The sequence below is a fragment of the Zosterops lateralis genome (assembly GCF_965231275.1).
Source record: "Zosterops lateralis genome assembly, chromosome: 25".
NCBI lineage: Eukaryota > Metazoa > Chordata > Aves > Passeriformes > Zosteropidae > Zosterops > Zosterops lateralis.
This window is the reverse complement of record NC_139785.1, coordinates 5,962,501-5,982,814: the sequence shown is the minus strand read 5'-3', so window position 1 is coordinate 5,982,814 and position 20,314 is coordinate 5,962,501. Positions and strand designations below refer to the sequence as shown.

At 49.8% G+C, this 20,314-nt stretch overlaps 2 protein-coding genes across 2 annotated transcripts in view; both read right to left on the bottom strand.

The window, feature by feature from the left end:
* Window positions 1-20,314, bottom strand: part of TIRAP (TIR domain containing adaptor protein) — a 383,808-nt gene that overhangs the window by 358,725 nt on the left and 4,769 nt on the right. The gene's annotated exons all lie outside the window — the stretch shown is intronic.
* Window positions 4,020-20,275, bottom strand: DCPS (decapping enzyme, scavenger). Its single transcript, XM_083877967.1, has 6 exons — window positions 20,021-20,275; window positions 18,398-18,566; window positions 11,249-11,394; window positions 8,617-8,730; window positions 5,355-5,465; window positions 4,020-4,645 (listed from the first exon to the last, which is right to left on the bottom strand). Exons 1-6 carry the CDS (start codon window positions 20,186-20,188, stop codon window positions 4,379-4,381), a joined length of 975 nt encoding a protein of 324 aa, XP_083734093.1. The 5' UTR covers window positions 20,189-20,275; the 3' UTR covers window positions 4,020-4,378.

Here is a 20,314-nt window from a genome sequence, read left to right as displayed (position 1 = left end):
ACCATGGGGCGGCTCGGGGGGGTCGGTGCGGCGGGAGGATGCGGGAGGGGGGCCGGAGGGACGGGCGGGGGGCGGACACGCTTGCGCACAGCAAGGGATGGGCGGCCGAGGGAGAGGGAGAGGGAGGAGGAAGGAGGGAGGGGAAAGAGCATCCCGGGAGCTGGAGGCGGCCGGTCCCTCATCCGCGGCACGGGAGAGGCGGGGCAGGGTATCAACGCCATCCTTTGGACCCCAAAAAATTATGGGGATAAGGGCAACCCCCTCCCCGTCCAAAACAAACCCGCAAAATTGGCTCACAGCAAATTTGGGATGGGCAAAGCTCATCCTGCTGGAGGTTTACACTGAGCCAGGGGGTTTGCACTGTTCCCTCATTGAACCCCCGTGAGGTGATGCTGGAACCCCTATGAGATGATACTGGATGCCCCATAAGATGATGCTGAATGCCCTATAAGATGATGCTGGAAGCCCCATGAGATGATGCTGGAACCCCCATGGGATGATGCTGGAAGCCCCATGAGATGATGGTGGAACCCCCATGAGATGATCCTGGAAGTCCCATTAGGTGATGCTGGAACCCCCATAAGATGATGCTGGAACCCTATGAGGGGATGCCCCATAAGATGATTCTGGAAGCCCCATGGGATGATGCTGGAAGCCCCATAAGACAATGCTGGAGTCCCCATAAGATGATCCTGGAACCCCCATGAGATGCTGTAACCCCCATGGGATGATACTGGAAGCCCCATGAGGTGATGCTGGAACCCCATAAGATGCTGTAACCCCCATGAGATGACCCTCAAGCCATCCTGAGATGACACCCAAACACCCCGAGAATGGCTTTGCTCAAAATCACCGGCTAATATTCAGTGTTTTTCAGTGTTTTTCTTTTTCCTGAAAATAAACGAATCCTCACCACTGGAATGCCCCATGTCAGGGCTGCCTTGCTCTCCCACGGGATTCCATTCCCATCCCACCCCACAATGCACAAAATTAGCACTCGACTTTTGAAGTTTTTTTATTATTATTATTATTATTCCCCTCAAAAGTTTATTTTTTTTTTTATTTTTCCAGCCTCAAACTCATCCCTCCTGCCCAGGGTGAGTTTTGCCAATCCCTCAGACAACATGTCCAGTGCCAATATAAATTGATAAAATACCTGTCGAGCTAATATATCTGATTTTACCAAGGGAACTACATTGATATTTGAAAAAAAAAATCCTTTCCTTGTTCCTCATCCTCCTCAGGCTGGGATTTCCTTGCTGTTAACAAGTGGGGCAGAGTTTTACCAGTGGTGACAGGGCAAACTCGCTGTAATTAGGTTTTAATTGCCAAGGGCTTGTAGACAATCTGGGATAATTAGTGGGGCCACAGCTCGGCAGGGATTTGCTGGAAGGATATTTTGACCCTTCGGTCTCATGGGTTCTGCTGCTTGGTTTATTGCATCTGAAAATAATAAACGGCATCCAGTGAAGCTCCAGCAATAATAATGCATCCCAAATGTCTATTTTTTGCTGTGCCCCCCAGACAAAATATTAAAAGAGGCTGCACAGCTTTGCTTCCCATGATCTCCTCAGTCCCCAGCAGCTGCTGATGGTGGATGGGCTCGGTTTGGGGTGGTGTTTTCCATCCCCAGCATCGCCGCAATGGCAACATCAACAGGATTGGGAGCAGAATAAGATCCCCTTGCAGAGATGCAAATCCAGGATCAGGGATTGCCCAGCCCTCTGTGCCAAGAGGTCACGGTGCTGTTGGCTCAAGCATCACCGAGGTCTGGGGGAGCAATGGTGATCCCATACCCAGTGTGGGACACCAGCTGTGTCCATCCCACAGCAATCTCCTGTTTGCATCCATGGAACAGTCACAAAAGGACCTGTGGTGTCTTGGGTGGACCCAAAAACCAGCCAGGAGCTTCCTGTGGCCACCACAGCCCCAGCAGACAGCAGGGGTTTAAAGCCCACCAGAAAAGGGAATATATTTGCAGCCACAGCAGAGTGCCAGGAGCCTTGGCTGGGTTGTTAGTCACTATTAATGACTACACCCTGCCCTAATATTTAATTTACAAAGGATAAATTGCCAGTTGGATTAATTCAGCACGATGAGCACTGAGTAATTTGGAAAAGAAAAGAGGGGGGGAAGAAATGCTGGCTGTTTGAGAAGTGGATTTGCAGCGAGCTCTGCCATCACCCTTTGGAACTCACAGCCACAGAAGGGTTTGGAGAACGCCCTGGCTGTCCCAGGACTGGTGTCCTGCCCCTCCAGGGCACGGGCAGAGGCTGTGGATCCCTCACACCACAGCCAAAAGGCTCCCAAAAGGGTGATGAGGCCAAAGCAGCAGCCAGGAGAGCAGGATCTGTTCAGGAGGGAGGAAGGGGCTGCCCCCAGCCAGGCTCGCAGCATCTGCTCCGGAGGGACAAGAATGTGGCGATTCATGCCCAGCACAAGGAGGCTTTGTCCTGATCACCTCAGGCTCACCCTTCCTCAAGCCACGGCCTGGGAATGCCATCTGGCTTTGCAGGACCTCAGTTCATTCTTTGGAGGCTCCAGATCCATCAGAATGCTTCCCCCTGAGCCCTTCTTTTGGGACAGGCAGAGACACCTCCCTGCTCTCCAGCACAGTCTCCCAGGAAAACGATTCATCCAGCAGGAGCCAGGCAGATGGTCTGTGGAAGATTGTCTGTCACAGCCCTCTGAGAGTCTATTTTCAAGGCTGAGGGTGTTTTTTTCAATACCTGAGGACCAGGGAGCCTTTCTTGGAGACAAGATGGGCTTGTGTGTTGTTTAACCATCTCCTGTCCTGGGCTGGCCTGGGTGGAGATATAAAATTAGGATGTTCCCCTCACCAAAAGAGACCAAGCTCCTCCTGGGCAGAAAAAATGCTTTGCTATGGGAAAAAAAAAAAATCATCCCAGTCCCTTAGCAATATAAAACCTAGGGAAGGGGAGAGCCATGGGACAGGCAACCCCACTGACCATGTCCAGATCCTAAAGATTGCCAGCTCCTCTTACCTGCTCTGCTTTGCTCTGGAGGTGGGCAGAGCTGAAGCAAGAGAGAAAGGCCCCCACAGCAGGTCACTGCAGCTTTCTCACTATGGATTGCATTTCTAGACTCCAAGAATAATGTGGAAAATACCTCTAAGATCATTAAGCCCAACTGTTCACCCAGGAAATGGGAATTTCTGCAGAGAAATAAGGGAAGGTGGCTGCATCCAGCTGCTCTGCCTCTCCCTGCTGCTAAAAGGCACCAGGGAGCTGCCTGACCTGAATATTTATAAATGGGATGAGCTGAGCTGAGCAGAGCCCCAGGGCAGCTCCAGTGATGCCACTTCTCTCCAGCCAGCTCCAGGCCTCACTCTAGCACAGCCAGCAGCCTGGAAAAAATAAATCACATCTGGGTTTTCCCCCATCAGCAAAAAAAAAAAAAAAAAAAAAAAAACAAACAAAAAAAAAAAAACAAAACCAAAAAAAAACCTCTTAGAGCTCAGGGTCTGGAAAAGAGCAAAGAACTGGGGTAGCAGCAAGATGATTCCTGCAATTACATCCCTGGTTACCAACCAGAAACCAGAGCCCTTTCTGGCAGCAGGAACTCATGAAGTTTTTAGAGGTTGGTGCTCAGGGGAGAAGCTGCCAGGGAATCAATGGCTGGGTGTATAGAAATTGGGTCTTTCACCACAATGGATCACTGAATCCAACTCCTGCCACTTGCCCATCCTGCCACCCCCTTAGTAGCAGAAGGAAGAGCAGTATTATTTATTTTTGAGGGCTTTAACCCATAATCCTTGCACACCCTTAAGCTGTGAGGAAGGGGCTGGCCCTGCACAGGAGGCTGTTTCAGACACAAATGACTAAGGAGCAGCAAAGGGGTGATGGCTCAGGCTGGGGATCAGGCAGCACACAGTCCTGTCTCCACACAGCCAGACAGGAAGGGTGAGGACTCGGGTTAGTCACTGGTGTTTTGGAGCAAAGCACCCCTCCCTGCTTGAGGAAAGCTGCAATCTCAATCCCAGGGGTAAATCTGTAGGAAACACATGAAGCTTTCTGAGCATAGAAGGGCTTTTTTGGACCCTCTACCTACTACCCTATTTAGGCTGATGAAAAGATGGATACACACAGCCACTCCCACCCCAACCCCTCTGCCCCCTGCATCCCACAGGTGCCCAGTTGGAGGTAAAATCCAGCACACTCAAAGGGGTTTATTCAATCAATGTTTTAATGGACTTGAACAGACAACACGGTTTCCATAGCAAAGGATCATTAGCCCCACCTTGTACAAAAAACAGAGTTTAAAAACAGAAAATGAACACAACCGTAAAAATAAAAAAAGCCCCAAAATTGGGTATTTATTGAAAAAAAAAAATTATACAAAAGCACCTCTTGCCTCCTCACACTTTTCCTGCCTCCTGGAATTTCTTAAACAGGGGTTCATCAGCCCTCAGGGGGAAGGTCAGAGCCCGTTTCTGGTAGTAGGTGGAGTCCATGGCCAGGTTGTCGATGACATCAGCCAGGAGATGGGCTCTCTCCACAGAGCTGCCCGGGGCATCGTAGCCCAGGGCAGTGAAATGCACATGCAGGTGGTAGTAGGAGGGCTGGTAGTGCAGGTAGATCCTCAGCTGGGAGCCAGGCACACCAAAACGCTTCCCTATGGCCTCCTGAGAGGGGAAACAGAGAGCTCAGCATTGACAAAGCCTTGGAATGGATGGGAAGGAGCATCCCTGGATGGCAGGAAAGGCGTAGAGAAAGGTAAAAGGGAGTTGGGCTTCCTCACAGCAAGGGAAAGGGGGAAGTTTGGAAGGACAGAGCTCTTCCCCACCCTCCATTTCAGTCTCTGTGGGAATAGAGCGAGGCCTCTGGCTGCCCCACTTTTATCTCTCCACGATGGGATGTGCCATCCACCCCTATCACTTTCCCTTTCACCCTTATCACTCCAACTCATTGGAAAAGTAACAGGGATCCGTTACCAGCCGGTGTAATTAAAGCTATAAACAGCAACGGCCAGCTCCAGCACGCTCTCTGCAATCCCTGACTAATCTCTTAATTAATCTCCCACCTTCCCTGGTGCAATTACTTTCCAAATTCTAACACAGTGAGGGAAAGAGAAGCTGTTGCACATCCATCTCCCAAACACACCCTGTGGAAAAACACATCAAGAGGCAAGGGATTGGGACAGGGTTGTTAATAGGAAGAGCTCACTGCTAACAGGAAGCAGAGAGCGTTCCTACAGCACCTGGACGTGGCATGATCTGGGGAAGGTGCTGATGGAGAGAAAAAACACTCCCAGAAAAAACAGGGAGTGCCTTTGCAGAGGCAGCTGAGCTCTCCCTGGCCAGGAGAGCAGAGTGGGACCAGCCTGACACTCACCTTCCCCTCCTGCAGGACGTTCCTGAGCAGCGGGAGGTGCTCGGCCGTGAGATCCCGCAGAGATTTGATGTCGCGGCGGTGCACGAGGGCGATCAGGTACAGGTCATCCAGCTGTGGGGACACCGCAGGGCATGGAGGGGACACACACAGCACAGGGGGACAGCAGGGCTTGGGACCTGACAGGCCCTTCACAGCTTCCCTGGCTGCCAGACAGGGATCCTGGCCCATACAGGGATATTTATGTGATAAAGGGATACTTGTGCCATACAGGGATTCTTGTGCCACACAGGGATATTTTTGCTGTACAGGGATTCTTGTGCCATACAGGGATTCTTGTGCCATACAGGGATATTTATGCTATAAAGGCATTCTTGTGCCATATAGGAATATTTGTGTTATAAAGGATACTTGTGCCATACAGGGATATTTATGTGATAAAGGGATTCTTGTGCCATACAAGAATATTTTTGTTATAAAGGATACTTCTGCCATACAGAGATATTTATGTTATAAAGGAATTCTTGTGCCATACAGGGATACTTGTGCCATACAGGGATATTTGCGTTATAAAGGGATACTTGTGCCATACATGGATATTTATGTTATAAAGGGATTCTAGTGCCATACAGGGATATTTATGTTATAAAGGGATACTTGTGCCATACAGGGATACTTGTCCTCAACACCCACAACTGGCCTGAATCTCCCAGTATGGGATGTGCTCACCCACAATCCCACTGCACCTCAAAGCATCATTTCTGGAGAAACTGGAGAAACCCCACAGTGACTGCTGGTCTGCAGCACACTCAGAAATGCATTTACAGCCAATCACAGCAGCCAAAACTGGAAATTAAAATTCCCCCAGTGATAAGCTCTCCACTTTTCTACTCTGCAAACAGCTGGCCACTTTTGAGTCACATCAGTTCTATAAATAACAATTTTCAAGACCTAATTGGTCACTTGTACAAACCCAGGGCAGTTAAAATATGTCCCTTGAGCAGCTCTCTGACAAACCTTTGGCATCTCCCAAAACACTCAGCACGTTCAATGTTTAACACGACACAAAGTTGTGGATCGTTACACTTTAAAAAAAAATTAAAATCCCAGTTTCCACCAGCTCAGTTAGTGACTTTATAATATAAACACTGATGGTTTGGATATTTGAGATCCAGCAGATCTCTCCAGGGCTTTGAGAAAGCCAATGCAGCTCTTTGGAAATAGATGTTTGTGTCAAGGGATGCTCTCAGGACCCTTCACAGGGCTGTTCCTGCACAGCCATGCTCATGGCTCCATTAGATTCCCATGCACAGCTCCAGAAAAAGGTGGTGTATCAGCTTGTGCTCTCTGGCTCCAGGCTGGCTGGTGAGAGGAAAAGCAAATAGCTCTTCTCCTTACAACAACATCTGCACGTTGCTGTTTGAAACAAATAAGCCTGTTGCTAAAAAGGCCTGGAATGATATCATGCCAGGCATTGCTTCAGGCAACGCCTCAGGCCTCCTGAGGATCTGAAACCAACTCAAAAGTTGTGGAAGAAAAAAAAAAAAAAACACACACAAAAAATAATTAAAAACAGCCCAAGAAATCAACTCAAACCACTATCAAGGTTGGGCAGCAGCACTAAGAAGGCTGAAGCCAGCAGATTTCACAGTGCTAAAGAGAAATTTACCCCCCTACCCATTAGTCTGAAATAATCACAGGTGAATTCACAGGACCTGTGGCCCAGGAACTAAAGGAGTGTGAGGCCACACTGCTGAAAGGATTTCTGAGGGAATCCTGAGTCCTGCTGGGAGCTGCATCTCACTTCCCTGATTTCATTCAGCAGCTTTGCCTGTCAGGTGGGATGTGGCAGAAGGAACCAGCATTCCCAGGCCACCCTGGGGCTGTCAGGATCAGCTCTGGCTCAGTGCCACACACAGCCAGGAAGAAATTCCTTGGCTCAAAGGCAACCTGGAGGCTGCCTCGCCTGCCTGGGAAGGAGAGGAGGAGTGCAAAGGGCCTGGATAGCTCCAGGGATGACTGGGGTGCAGACAGAGCCAGGCAGTTGTGGAGGAGTCCAGAAGATCCTGTTCAGCACTCCAAGAGGCAACAGGAACACCAGGAAACCTCCCCTAAGGACAAATCCTACCACTGACTGTGCCAGCTGGGAGATGTGGATGCAACAGGTCTCTAGAGAAAAGCCAAAGCACAAATTTTTAGCCCAGTCCAGATGTGAGTTGCAAAGCTTGGCTGCAGGATTTCCACCAAGGCTTTGCTCACAGCCAGGAAAGGGACAACATGCTGCATGTTTTAGGATCCCTAAATATTGCCCCACTGGGAGGGCACTGAACAGGGCACATCCTACAAGGTGTATCCCCTGTGCTGCAAAATCTCATCAGGAAGAAGGTTGTGCCTCTGGTGACCAAGTGGAAATTCGAGTTTAGTTACCCCATCACCACTTGACAGGGGATTTTTGGAGTCAGTGATGTGCTGACATTACCCTGCAGGGACTCCCAGGACAGCTCAGCTCCACACCACAAACAGCTGCTCCCTGCACAGACACACGGGATGGAGCTCCCCACCAGCAGCCTTGTGTTCCCATTTTTTGGGGTTTTAATTTCTATTTCTAAGTCTTAATCATACAGCAACTCTCCTCACGTGCCTCCTGCAGAAGCACAAGAGGATCAGAAACATCATGGGAACCTTTTTGTTGCCACCAATTTCAAGGGAAGGCTGTGTGTATGGAGTTTCACCTCCCCAAAGTTAAAGCATGAAAGGGAGCTGCAACCCAAGGAATAATTCTCAATTTAAGATTACAGCCTGATCTTAAAAATCACTTTCACCAAGTGGGCACTCCCACAAGGGGTAAAGCTCATCAGCCAAGAACCATCTGTTGAACACTGTGGAGGAGAGTTAATTGCAGGAATCTAAGGACAACACAGCTGCACCTCAAGTCAAGGCTTGCAAAAAAAAAAAAGAAATAAATAAAAAAAAAACATAGACAAGTTCAGCAGAACAAAGACACAAGATTTTGGTTTGAACACATCCTGACAATGTTCAGGCTGATATGGGCAAGTGAAAATGAATCTAATAAATACATCATCTCAGCAGCAGAGAGACAATTGGGTCTGCAGCATCTCTAATCAGCTTGTGCTAAAAGGGCCTGGCAATGCCATCACTAACAGCAGTGGGCACAGAAACCCACTCACACTCTCTCAGGGTGCTCTCAGTAGTCTGAAAGTCTCTGAATACCTTCAGACAGGCAGCACTAGAGGAGCAAACCAACCTGGTTTTGATTCCACTTTAAATCTGGAACCAGAACGAAGCCATTGGAAGGATCTGGGTTTTCATGGACGATTCGATCAGCCTCAGCTTTCTTCTCCAGGATATTGTACACCCACTGAAAGAGAAATAAGGGATTTATAAATCAGCAGAGAATAAAAAGAACAACATCTCAAGTGCATTTAGCCCAAGTGCATGGATTACTGCACATTCTCTGCAACTAGAACAGATTTAAAAAAAAACAACCCAATTTTATTTTAGGATGACCAAATAAATTGTAATGAATTATCCATAAAACACTTCATCAACCAATAAACTCCAGAATATTATGAGCACTTCAGTAAAAAGCAGTGGAACCCAGCTCCTGTGGATACCTCTTGCAGTACCATGGGGCTGTTTACATCTTTTTTACCCTGCAAGCTACAGCAAAATCTTTACAAGCAGGTCTGGGAAGGGAACTCAGCTGTTTTTGTTCCCTATTCAAGGAGGAAGGAGCAGAGTTGGATGTGGCTCTGGCTGCTGGCAGCTCTCTGCAGGGATATGAAAGGCCTGTGGGGTTTTTTTTGGGCAATGCATGTCTCTTGGCTCCCTGGCTGATTAGAAAACAGCTCACCACTCTTCTTCTTCCATACTGAAGGTTCCAGCCTGCCTGTAATCCCTGCTCTGGTTATCCCCCCGTGCTCCTCCTGCAAGGCAAAGCACCATTCAGAGCAGAGTTATGGAAATGGAAGGCACCAGGGATAAGTGATAGAGGAAGACCAGAGATAAGTGTCTTTGCTCTCCCTGGCTCAGCTCAGCATCCTTCTTTACACTTCCAAAATTCATGTTATGCTCCAGCTTAAGCCTGCCTTAAGTACTGAACTGGCAAGAGAGTCCTCAGCCAGGAAGGTGGTAACACAAGGCAGCAGAAAATCGCTAAAGCTTGGAAGCTGAAAATGTTTGGAAACATCATTTTCCCCACCAAATATAGGTCTGAAATATTGTGGCTGCCCCAGGTACTCACCTGGGGGGGAAGGTGCAGCCAGTTTCACAAATACACCAAGTGAACTGGGCTGGTGGTGCTGTGCACACCAGACACTTTGGAGGAATCCATCAAGAGTTTAATTAATCTAATCAACATTTAGGATTGCTGTGAACTGACCTGAATACGTCTGGAGGGAAAAAAAAATACTTCTCGTCCCTTGATCTGGGACTTTTTGTTTAAATTGCTATTTTTTTCTCCTAAGCATCATCTTAGAGATGAGATTCTTCAAATGATTCCTAAAAGCATGACAAGCAACAAGCTCACTTTGTTCCATAACCCCAGGAGGAAAGTTCGGGGGAAGCTCAGCAGAAAATGGACATTTGTTGGGGTTTTTATGCCTGCTCTGATCACAAGTGCCAAGCTATCAGTGCCCTAAATAAGTTCACTAATCAGATGAGCTGAATTTTAAACCCAAGGCTGCCTCGTGATGGGCAGATCCTTGGCTCTCTGCTCCTGCTGCTCCCAGCACAAACCCAGCAAAGCAGAACACATGTCCAGGGACTGGCACCACAATAAAACCATTATCCCAAAAGCATCCACACTTTGTATCCTCCAGCAGGAAACACAGACGCCTCTGTAGTCCCCTGGTATTTCTGTCACCCCTCACATTTCCCCTTCCACTTGGCAAAACCAGTTGGATAAAGACAAGGAACAGCATTATTTAATCCCAGAGGTCAAGGGCTGACCATGCTGAGCATGATTTCTCAGCAGATGCTCCTGATGCTCACCAGGAATACGTTTCCACTGAAACCAGCTCAAAAGCATTTGGGGGAAGAGGCACTGAGAGCTCAAAGTGCTTCCTAAAGGCAGCTGCTACACCAGGAAACACAAGAAATTTGTGAGAAAAAAATCCATGAAGGCTGTGGCCTGGTGGAAACACACATTTGCCTTTCTCCAGCTAATAAATGCTGCTGGTTAAGGCAGCGGGAAAAATGGGATAAGGGGAGGGGGACATCCAAGGCTCCTGGTTAGTTTTGGGGATTATTTTTAATGAAGAGCCTCAGCAGCCCCAAGATTGGGTTTATTCCTCCTCCTGCAAAGGCTGGCATGAATTGATCCCTACAGACTTGTATTCTTCTGGTCTCTAAAGGAGAAAGACAAGAAGAGAAACAGCCAAAAAAGGATAAAGCCAAGGAAAAAGCTGGGGCTGCCTGGGGCAAGTAGCCCACTAAAAGTAACAGTTTCACCACATGGAATAAGGACTGAGGGGCTGAATGACAGGAGTGAGTTGTGATGCAGAAATCCAAGTACAATCTGTGCCTTTTCATTTCCATAACAACCCAGAGACTCCTGAGAAGCCCAGTGAACAGCACCAATGCCCAGGAAGCCAACCTTGGAAAGGAGAAAAAAAAAAAAACCTCAAAGAGTTTATCCAGAAACCCTGGGAAAGGCAACTTGAAATACAACTCCAAGGCAAACATTTTTCTGCAAAGATGGAAAAGGATGTCCCAGCCAACCAAATAAGAGGGGACAGCACCACGAGCTGACAACTCAGCACCAGGGAGATGGGGCAGAACACTCCCAGCTCTCCAGCCTGGGATTCAGAGAAACCTTCCAACAGAGGAGACCAAAAAGACATCTGTGTCTGCAGGAGAGGGTGTGGTACCCATACCTGGATGCTGAAGCTCTGGGACTGGATGAAGGGCAGGGTTATGTCCTTGTAATCCTCCCAGGTCTCCCGGATGAGGTGCACTTCCTGCCGGAGGTATTTCTGGATGTGTTTCTCCGTGGCAGGGTACACCACTGTGGCTTTGATCTCTAGGAACAAACACGGTGACTGAGTTACCACCCAACATTGCTTCCTTCAGTCCCTACCCAAATTTGTTTTCCCTTCCAAAAAAAGCCACAGTAAGACACTTTGAAGAGCAGGTGAGGGAGAATGGACATGGAAATAAAACAAGTGCTTTAACCTCCTGCACTGCAGCTGCTTCTCTGGAGGAAGAAAAAGCCAAGGGCACAGCCAGGGCCTGTCTTTCCAGTTCAGGTGCAGGAGTTTGCTGTCTGAGTTTTTCCACACTCACTCTTTCACACCCATCAGCAACATCAGGGCAGAGGTGGGGCTCCCAGGGCAGTGTCTATGTGCAGTCAACAACCAGGACAGAAACACGACCCTGGGGACAGAGACACATCTTCTTCATACTTAAATTCAAAGCTCACAGGACGCACCCAGCTACTTCATCCGGCCACAAACCCAGATGAAGTCCAAGGAACAGCTTCTTCCCAGAGCTCAGTCAGAGTGCTTGGCTTTGAGCCCCAAGAACAGGAGGCAAAGAAGTCAAGGACACAGGGACAGATCCAGAGCAAGCAACGTGAGCTGATAAGTCAACACAACTCAGGATGAGCCAAGGGAAGAGGGCTGAGTGACCCTCTGCTCACAAAAAGCATTTCACCATTTACCCTGCCAAAACCAAAACATTTTTTCTGTTTGCCTCAAGATTAGAACTTTGCTGCGCAATTTCTGTGGCACTAAACAAGATACAAGTGCTCACCTTGTCAAGCTGGCAGCTGTGAGGCCAGCAGCAGTAAATCCTACCCACAGGGCTAAAACACACGGAAAACATCCGTCTTTGGCCAAGATTGGATGTGTGATACGGAGCCTGCCACAGCTCCAAGGTGCTCCAAGGGCACGGGAGTGTCTTTGCCTCCCCAGCTGACACAGCTGATATAAACTTTAGTGCAGGAAGGGCTACAAAAACCCCGCACAAAACAGACTGAGGTGAGTGATTGGGGCTGCAGTCTGTGCCCAGGGTCTGCCACAGAAAACTAAGGGCTGCAAACACACCAGGACACCAAATTGTGCTTCATGCCTTTAAGTATATATATAGGCTAGCTAGACACTGAATATAAACACCTATTTGTTCCCAGAGCCAGGGTTTAGGGTGGTTTGAGTCTTTTTTAGTTTTCTGCTTTCTGTTTTTTTAAGGTCAGCACTGCACAATCTGAGAGACTCTGCCTTTTCATTCCATGCCAAACCCAGCTTAATGAAATCCACAGGAAAATGCTGGTAACATGAAATATGAAAATGCAAACCACAAGGGCAGTCTGGTCTGATTCCCACCATACACATGTTCAAACAAGGTTGTTTTCCAGGACTCAATTAGCACTTCTAGCAGGATGATGTAATACCAAAGAAAAAAAAAAAAAAAAAAAAGACAAGGCTGTAGCTCTTCTAACTTAAAAAGATCAGCAAAGCACTAGGGAGAAAACAAAAAAAGGCAAAAGATAAAATATCACAGCAAGCCTCAGGCTGAAACTTTCACAATTTGATTTTATACCCCAAAAATAGAGCAGGAACTGTGGCAGAAGCCCCTCAGTACTGGGTGGCGATAATAAGCCCATAATGGCTTCCCTGGCACCTCCCCAATTTGGGGGTGGCTGCTCATGGTGGGGAGAGAACTTAGGGCGCTTTAAATGAGAGATCATAGAACTCCCTAATGTGCAGCTGCAGCTGAGCAGATGTTTGGAAGAGGAGGCAGGGGAAAGGCTGTGCTTCACTTATGATTATTTCCCTTCTAAAGGTCTCATCAACCCCAAAATGCCCCAGCGATGCTAATTAGCATCAATCACTGCAGCCAGAGAGGCTGTTTGATACCTGCCCAGAGCCTGACAGTCCTTAGGAGCTGCACACAGGATGCAAAGCTCCAGCTGAGCCCGGGCTTGGCTGCAGGAAACATCCACAGCGAGACCAGGCTCGCCCCAAAGCCTTTCCAGGGCTGGCACATGGCCACGCTCCAGTTTCCAAGTGTGCACTGGAGCAGCACGTAGGCTGTGGGGGCACCCAAAAACCTGCCCTGGCCTGGACATGGGGGTAGGGAACTGCTGGACATGTGGTGGGGGTTTCTAAGCTTGGCTGGAGCACCAGGGATTGTCTGTGCTCACATCTGAGTCACATCAGCCAGCCCGTTCCTGAATGCCAGCCCGCGGCCACCACGGAGCATCTGTGGTTTATTCTGGAAGACAGGGCTGACCATTAACTAACTGGAGGTTATAAAAAGTCAGGAGGTTTAATTGAAGGAACCTGGATGAGCAGGAGGCAGAAAACAACTGCCCAGGCTGGTCACTTTATGATGGGCATTTGAGGGGAAACACCACAGTGCTGGAAAACTGCCCACGAGAAAAGGAGGCTCAGACTGACCAGGCACACATTTCTCCCCTCTCCTGATAAAACCAAGAGAGGAAAACACAACCCAGGACAAAGGGAAGATCAGAACAGCTTTTGGGGAGCTTAAGGGAAAAAGGGCTGGAGGCAGCTGTTGTCAGGAGGAGAGGATGAAATACGAGCAGAGAGCTACACCGAGCTCACTAGTGATGCCTCATCCCCTTCTGTGCCACACTGTCCCCAGGCTCTGCCAAAATCCCTCTCCAGCTCAGCTTATCAGTGAGGAGAGGCCTCACACTCTTCTCCCACCCCACTGCAGCATTAACACCGACTGCCAGCCTGTTTTAGACAGATTTGACCCTGCCAGGGAGCCAGGAGAAGCACACAGGGCAGGCAGAACCCATTTCTCCTTTTGGCACGGGTGCTTATTCTTCTCTTTGCTAGCAGGAAGCAGAGTTTTCACTTACAAGTCCCCTAATCAACCTGACCATGGTGCAGGAAGGTGCCAAGGCCAGGGAACAACAGGCAGGTCAACATTTGCAGTCTTGCAGGTTTTCTTTTCCTCTACAAGCCTTGTTCTTGCTGCACCCACTTCTGAGATGTCTTCCCACCATCAGGTAGAAAGACAGCACCTTGGATGCAGCCCTAGGTAAATTCTAAATTTAATTTCTAGGTAAAATGTCTTAAGTAAATACATAAAGAATCTCCTCCACTGCCTGAAGAGTCTCTTTGTCTTTTTAATCCCAACAGCACAAGGGTCACACGGGAACACCGGATCCCAACCCAGCCCCAGCCAGGTATGCCCATGGCTTTGTCCCAGACAGCTGGGGCACTCTTTAGTGAATGAATTAAAGCTGCAAAGGATAAAGCCTGCAAGAGCTGACAGTTCCCAAGGCCAGTACGTGCCAGGGCAAGCCAAGCAGGCAGAAAGGGACTCAGCAAAGGCTGCCCTGGCCCCTGTGGCTCATGGACAGGGGGACTTGGGGGCTCAGGGGACTTTAGCTGCAACAGGCACTGCAAAGAGGAAAGTTGCAGTTTACCACCCCTGCAAAACAGAGAAAGCATAATGACACCTCCCACCACCCTCCAAACCACCCCGCACACTCCCACAGCCTCAGGCTCAAGCTTTTTATTTAAGTGTAAATGCAAGAAGTTCCCTTGGCTGGGCAAACCCCAGAGGCAGCCAAAGCATGGAAATGCAGGGAGAAGAACCAGCCTTCCCACTGCAGCTCCTGCAAGTTTCTCCAGCTCCTCACTGCCTGAAACCAGACTCTTTTTAGGATGTGGATTGCTTCCTGCATGACTGAAAACTTTCCTTCCACACTCTCCCATTTTTCCCACAATTTCTCCAGCCCATGTTGGAGCAGCGGAGCCAGAGTTTCTCCCATTGTGCTTGTTTTGAGATGTTTTTAATCAGCTTCAGCCTGCAGCCAGGCAGCAAAGACTCCTTAGAGGACTGATAAGAGCTCTTAAATCACACCAGCACAGCTTTGGAGAAACACAGCCCTGCAGCAGCCAAGCACAAAGAGGCTGCTTTTTGCCACAAACACCAAGCTCTCCTTGGTAAATGGAGTGAGACACCAGGTATTATCAGGGATTGTGTACATTGAACCATCTGGCTTCCTCAATCCAGCCTTTTGGCAGTAGGCAAGTGTTTCCCTGTCTGTGAAAGAGCCCTTGCTCTCCCTGCAGGGGAAAGCCAAGGCTGGGGGTTCCTCTCACATCTAGGGTTAAATCTTGCCTCTTAAATCAAGGCAACGTGCAGAAAGTGGCCTTAAAATAAGTTGCACATGGTAAGTTGCCTTTGGTAGCAGCACAGTGACATCAGCTCTGACACACCACTCCACACCAATTCACAAAGTCCCCTCTCCTCACTCCAAGGGCTTGGGTTGCCCTTCAGACAAACTCTGACCATTACTGGCCTGTCTGCAAATGTTATTTCCCATTTTAGCCTTGACACATGCAGTAAAATCAATGAGATGAGCAAGACTCATCTGGTGCTGCCTTCACACTGGTGTGCTCCCAGACCTGAAAATCTCAGCAGAGTGAAATTCATCTTCCCCGAGTGAATTCCCTCAGGTCAGAGGGGAGTTGTTTGCTCAAGTAAAATGCTTTGGGCTCCCTTTCCCTGTGTCACCATCCAACAAGTCATCATTGCATGGAGCCTGTGCTGGTTTGGCTGCACAGAGGGAGCAGCACCCGACTCTCTCCAACACAGAGCTGGGGAAAGAGTGAAGGGAGTCTCCACTTCCACTTCCAGCTGAATGCAGAGCCCCAGGTAAGTGGGACCACAGAGGCAGCTTTGAGAAACAAGCTCTGGAGCAGCTCCTCACAGTGTCAGCACGAGTCACACCCTGTTCTTGAGACTACTTCCTCTGTCTCGAGGTTTATCTTACCTCAGAATGCAAGAGACTGAGTGTGCCAGGGCTCAGCTGTGAAATCCCCCAGGTGAATTCCTCCATCACACAACACAGGACTGCTCCATGAAGCTGTTTAATGCCAAAGTGTGGCCATTTCTACAAAGTATTTAACTGTATCTTGTACCCAAGTGTAAATTTGCAAGGACCAGGAGATAAAACCTGTAACTCCAACCTGACAACCAACAGACCCTGTGCAAGGGGCTCCCTGGGTCTCCACATTTCCACTCAATCCCAGGTCAGTCAAACCCTGACTGCAGCTTTACAGGAAATTCCTCCTGTTTAGGTTTTTAAGCTGCATTCCTCATGTCAGCTACGGTGACTCAGCTCCGAAGGGTAATTTCCTTCCCCTCCTGAAACACTCGGGGCTGTTTCCCCTGTGCCAGCCCAGCTGCCTCCCTGCAGCTCATGCAGTGTGCCCACAAAACAGCTATTTGTTGTTAATTGTTTCTAAAGAAGGAGTCTCCTTGCTCTCCACTCCAACTGAGGGAGCCTGGACAGCAGCTCCAGGGTCCACAGCCCCCTCCTGATCTCCTCCTTGGGGTTGTTCAGCACCCAAAGCTGAGAGATGCCAAGGAGAGGGGTGGGAAGCAAAGATGCACCACTGGCTAATGTTTCTGCAAAAACTTACCTTTTCAAGATAGATTTAAAAGTCATTAAAAAAAAGATAAAAGTTTGGCAGAAGAAAGCCAGAGGCTTAGACCCCATTCAAACATGCAGGAGGGGGTTCACACCTGGCATAAGCCTGAAACAAAATAAGGAATTCTGTTTTCAGAGCAATGTGGAGTTCACAGCGCTGCAGCAACGTGCTGTAAGGAAGGCAAAGGCACAGCTGGAGGCAGCCCAGGGGATTTCAGTCCTCCAATGCCACCTCGTGGGAATCACTGCAACTCCTGCTGGGCTGGAATACAGCAGGCACCCAAAGCAGGAGCTTTCCCAGCCAAAAAAGAGGAGCTTTAACGTCTTCCAACAACACCCTCAGTGCTGTTGTAGGGTGTTTTCCTCAGACTAAAACTCGCTGTAACAACAAAATCTTTAATTTTAAGTCCTTCTCAGGAGAAAAAGGAGTTTTGCACAACTGAAGCTGACAAATCCAGACAGTTCTACCTCCTACACCACGGGAACAGAGCTAAAACAGGAGCATTTTTGGGAAGGCACATCCAACATGCTGAAAATTTAACTTGGCCCTGCGACAACATGTTACTTAAGGCACTTGGATTAATTGTGACTATTAAACCTGTTTGGCTGTTATTGTGTTTATGAAAGCATTGACACGGAATTTATCACTGCACTTCCAGAATTTAAATATATACCAGCATTCACATTGAATTAATTGTGAAAGGTGATTCTGCTCTGCTCAGGTGAACCCCCACCTGCAGAGCTGCCTCCAGGTCAGGGGTCCTCAGCACAGGAAGAACATGGAGCAAGTCCAGAGGAGGCCACAGAGATGCTCTGAGGATTGGAGGAGCTCTGGAGCCAGCTGGGAGAGCTGGGGGTGCCCACCTGGAGAGGAAAAGGCTTTGGGGAGACCTCAGAGCTTCTGCCAGCACCTAAAGGGGCTCCAGGAGAGCTGGAGAGGGACTGGGGACAAGGGATGGAGGGACAGGACACAGGGAATGGCTTCCCACTGCCAGAGGGCAGGGCTGGATGGGAGATTGGGCAGGAATTGCTCCCTGTGAGGGAGGGCAGGCACAGGCTCCCCAGAGCAGCTGTGGCTGCCCCATCCCTGGGACTGTCCAAGGCCAGGTTGGATGGGGCTGGGAGCAGCCTGGGATAGTGGAAGGTGCCCCTGCCCATGGCAGAGGGTTGGAACAAGACAAGCTTTGAGGTCCCTTCCAACCCAGAACAGTCTGGGATTCTGTGATTAAACTGAAGTTCCCAAAGACCAGCCCCACTTTCCAGTGGCAGCTGGACAACACCACTGCAGGACATCATCTTACTGGAACCAGAGTCCCACTGCAGCTCCCCAACCTGCCCATCTGTCCTTGTCATACTTGGTTATTAAATGAGTTTTACAACTGAAATCAGCAGGGGAATGGGGCTCATCTGCCTCAGCACTTGAGGTTACCAGCACTTAAATCCTCCCCCAAATAAAAGCTCCTTGTCATTACCAGGGTGGCACTGACAGGTCCTGGAATGACACCTGCTCTTCTCATTGCATCCCTCCCTCTGGAATGGGCAGGAACCACATCCCAGTATCCCAGCCACCCTCCCTGGAGCCCTGAGCAGGGCTGAGGGCACTCACCACTCAGCTCTGGGGGAGGGCTCAGGTAGAATGTGCAGTAAATGTCATTCTGCATCTGCAGCTCCGTGTTCATGGGCTTCTTCAGCAGGTCTGGGATCTTCTCCTCCTGGAAAGGAGTCTTTTCCAGGATGACTACAGCATCTGTGCCCTCTCCAGAGAGGCCAATCTTCTGGAATATGAATGGATAAAGTCATCAGCAAACACCAATCCAGCACTGGGGGGACAGTCTGAGGTCAGGGATCATGGCAGGCACCTTGTAACCCCCCAGTCCTCATGCCCAAACCCCCTTGCAGACCAGACATTCCAACCAAAAATAAACACCACGTTTGCCCGGAAGCCCAGCAGGAATTTGCTCCCCACCAGGGAACACAGGTGGTTTTTGGGGGAGCAGGGGATGTGGGCAATGACTCAGCCCATCTGCATGTCCCCAGATGCTCCCGGGTTTCCTGCTGACCAATTTCACCTCTGACCCTCCTCAGAAAGAGGGCAAAGGAGCAACTTCTGGGGCAGGGGGCATTACTGCTGCTCCAAGGAACCACAGCCCCCAGTCCAGTGGCCTCAGCGTGCCTTTTTTGGGAGGTGCTGGGTGAGGAACAACCCCCAAATCACTCCTGTCTGTACAAGACCCAGGTGAGGCCTCACCACAGCACCGGGGAGAGCAATGGGGCTCACCTGGGGCTCCCCCAACCCTTCCAGCTTGAGAAGGAAGATATGTACTAACACCTTTAAAAACAATTTGATGGGTGTTAATGTCTTTGAAGTTGGTCTTAACATCTCTGTTGACTTTGGGCAGTTTGGCTCATGAAAGAGACAAAGGTCTGCACAAGGCTGAAGTGCTGAACTTTGGGGGAAAATGAAAGATTTAAGGGGGACATGGGGTAGGGAGTTTGGGAAGGCTGGACTTTCCTGGTACCTCTGTCAATGGGGAAAGGCAGAGGGGAACATGTTGGGATAAAAGGGAAACTGCGCCTTCTGAAACACCAAGAGAGAAAACCCCGCAGGTGTCTGCACCAGTGGACTCTCTCCCTTTATTCAATAAAGTTGAAGGACTCCTCTATCTCCTTTGTGGACATAATCCTCTGATGTCTGTGGATTTTCCTGACACGCTCACAGGGCAGAGCGGGATGTCTGTGCCCAGCTCAGGTACTGCAGCAACCCACACCTCGAGACCACAGGAACAGCCTGGACCTTCCTTATCCTCATCTTCTGCTTGGATGCACACCTTCAGGAGACAGGAGCCAAAGCAGCTGCATGGTTCGACAATCTCAAGAGTTTTTTACAACCTTTCCTGTAACAGCTGTACTATCTACAGTCCCAGAGTCGGCGTGCTGCTCGCAATCCAGCGCCACTTTACCTACCAAGCACCAACAACATGCTTCAATCCAAAAGCACTAATTTATACCAAGACGGTTGCAGTAAGGTCTCCAGCCGCCTTCTTAGCCCGGTTTGGGCAGAGACCGGCTGGAAAAGCGGGTCGGGACCGGGATAACCGGGGCTGGCGGCAAGTGGGGCCGGGGGCGGGGCCTGTCCGGGAAGGGGCGGGGCTACTCGGTGCTGGGGGCGGGGCCTCCCGGGGGCGGGGAAAATGGCGGCGGGCGCCAAAACCCCCCCACTCCCCGGTACCTCCGCGTGCAGGAACACGATCTTGTCCCGCGCCGACTCCCGCAGGACGCGCCGCACCCGCAGGTCCGACAGCGCGAAAGCGGCGGCGGCGCCGCCTTGAGTAGCGGTCCCGCCATTTTTCTCTCCCTCCTCCTCCCGCTTCCTCTTCGGCTGTGGGCTCTCCGCCATGGCTCGCGCGCGCCCCCCGCACTGCGCACGCGCGGCGCCTGGGGCAGCGATAAGGAATGGCGCCCCCTGGCGGCTCGGAGGTCCCGCACCCCCCACGGATCCTTCTCCCACAAACTCCCGAACCGG

Coding starts and splice junctions, on each gene's coding strand:
- DCPS (XM_083877967.1), bottom strand. CDS start 20,188: ATGGCGGAGAGCCCACAGCCGAAGAGGAAGCGGGAGGAGGAGGGAGAG. Junction 18,567..20,020: donor TCGTGTTCCTGCACGCGGAG/GTACCGGGGAGT, acceptor TTCATATTCCAG/AAGATTGGCCTCTCTGGAGA. Junction 11,395..18,397: donor CCCTCCCCCAGAGCTGAGTG/GTGAGTGCCCTC, acceptor GTTTGTTCCTAG/AGATCAAAGCCACAGTGGTG.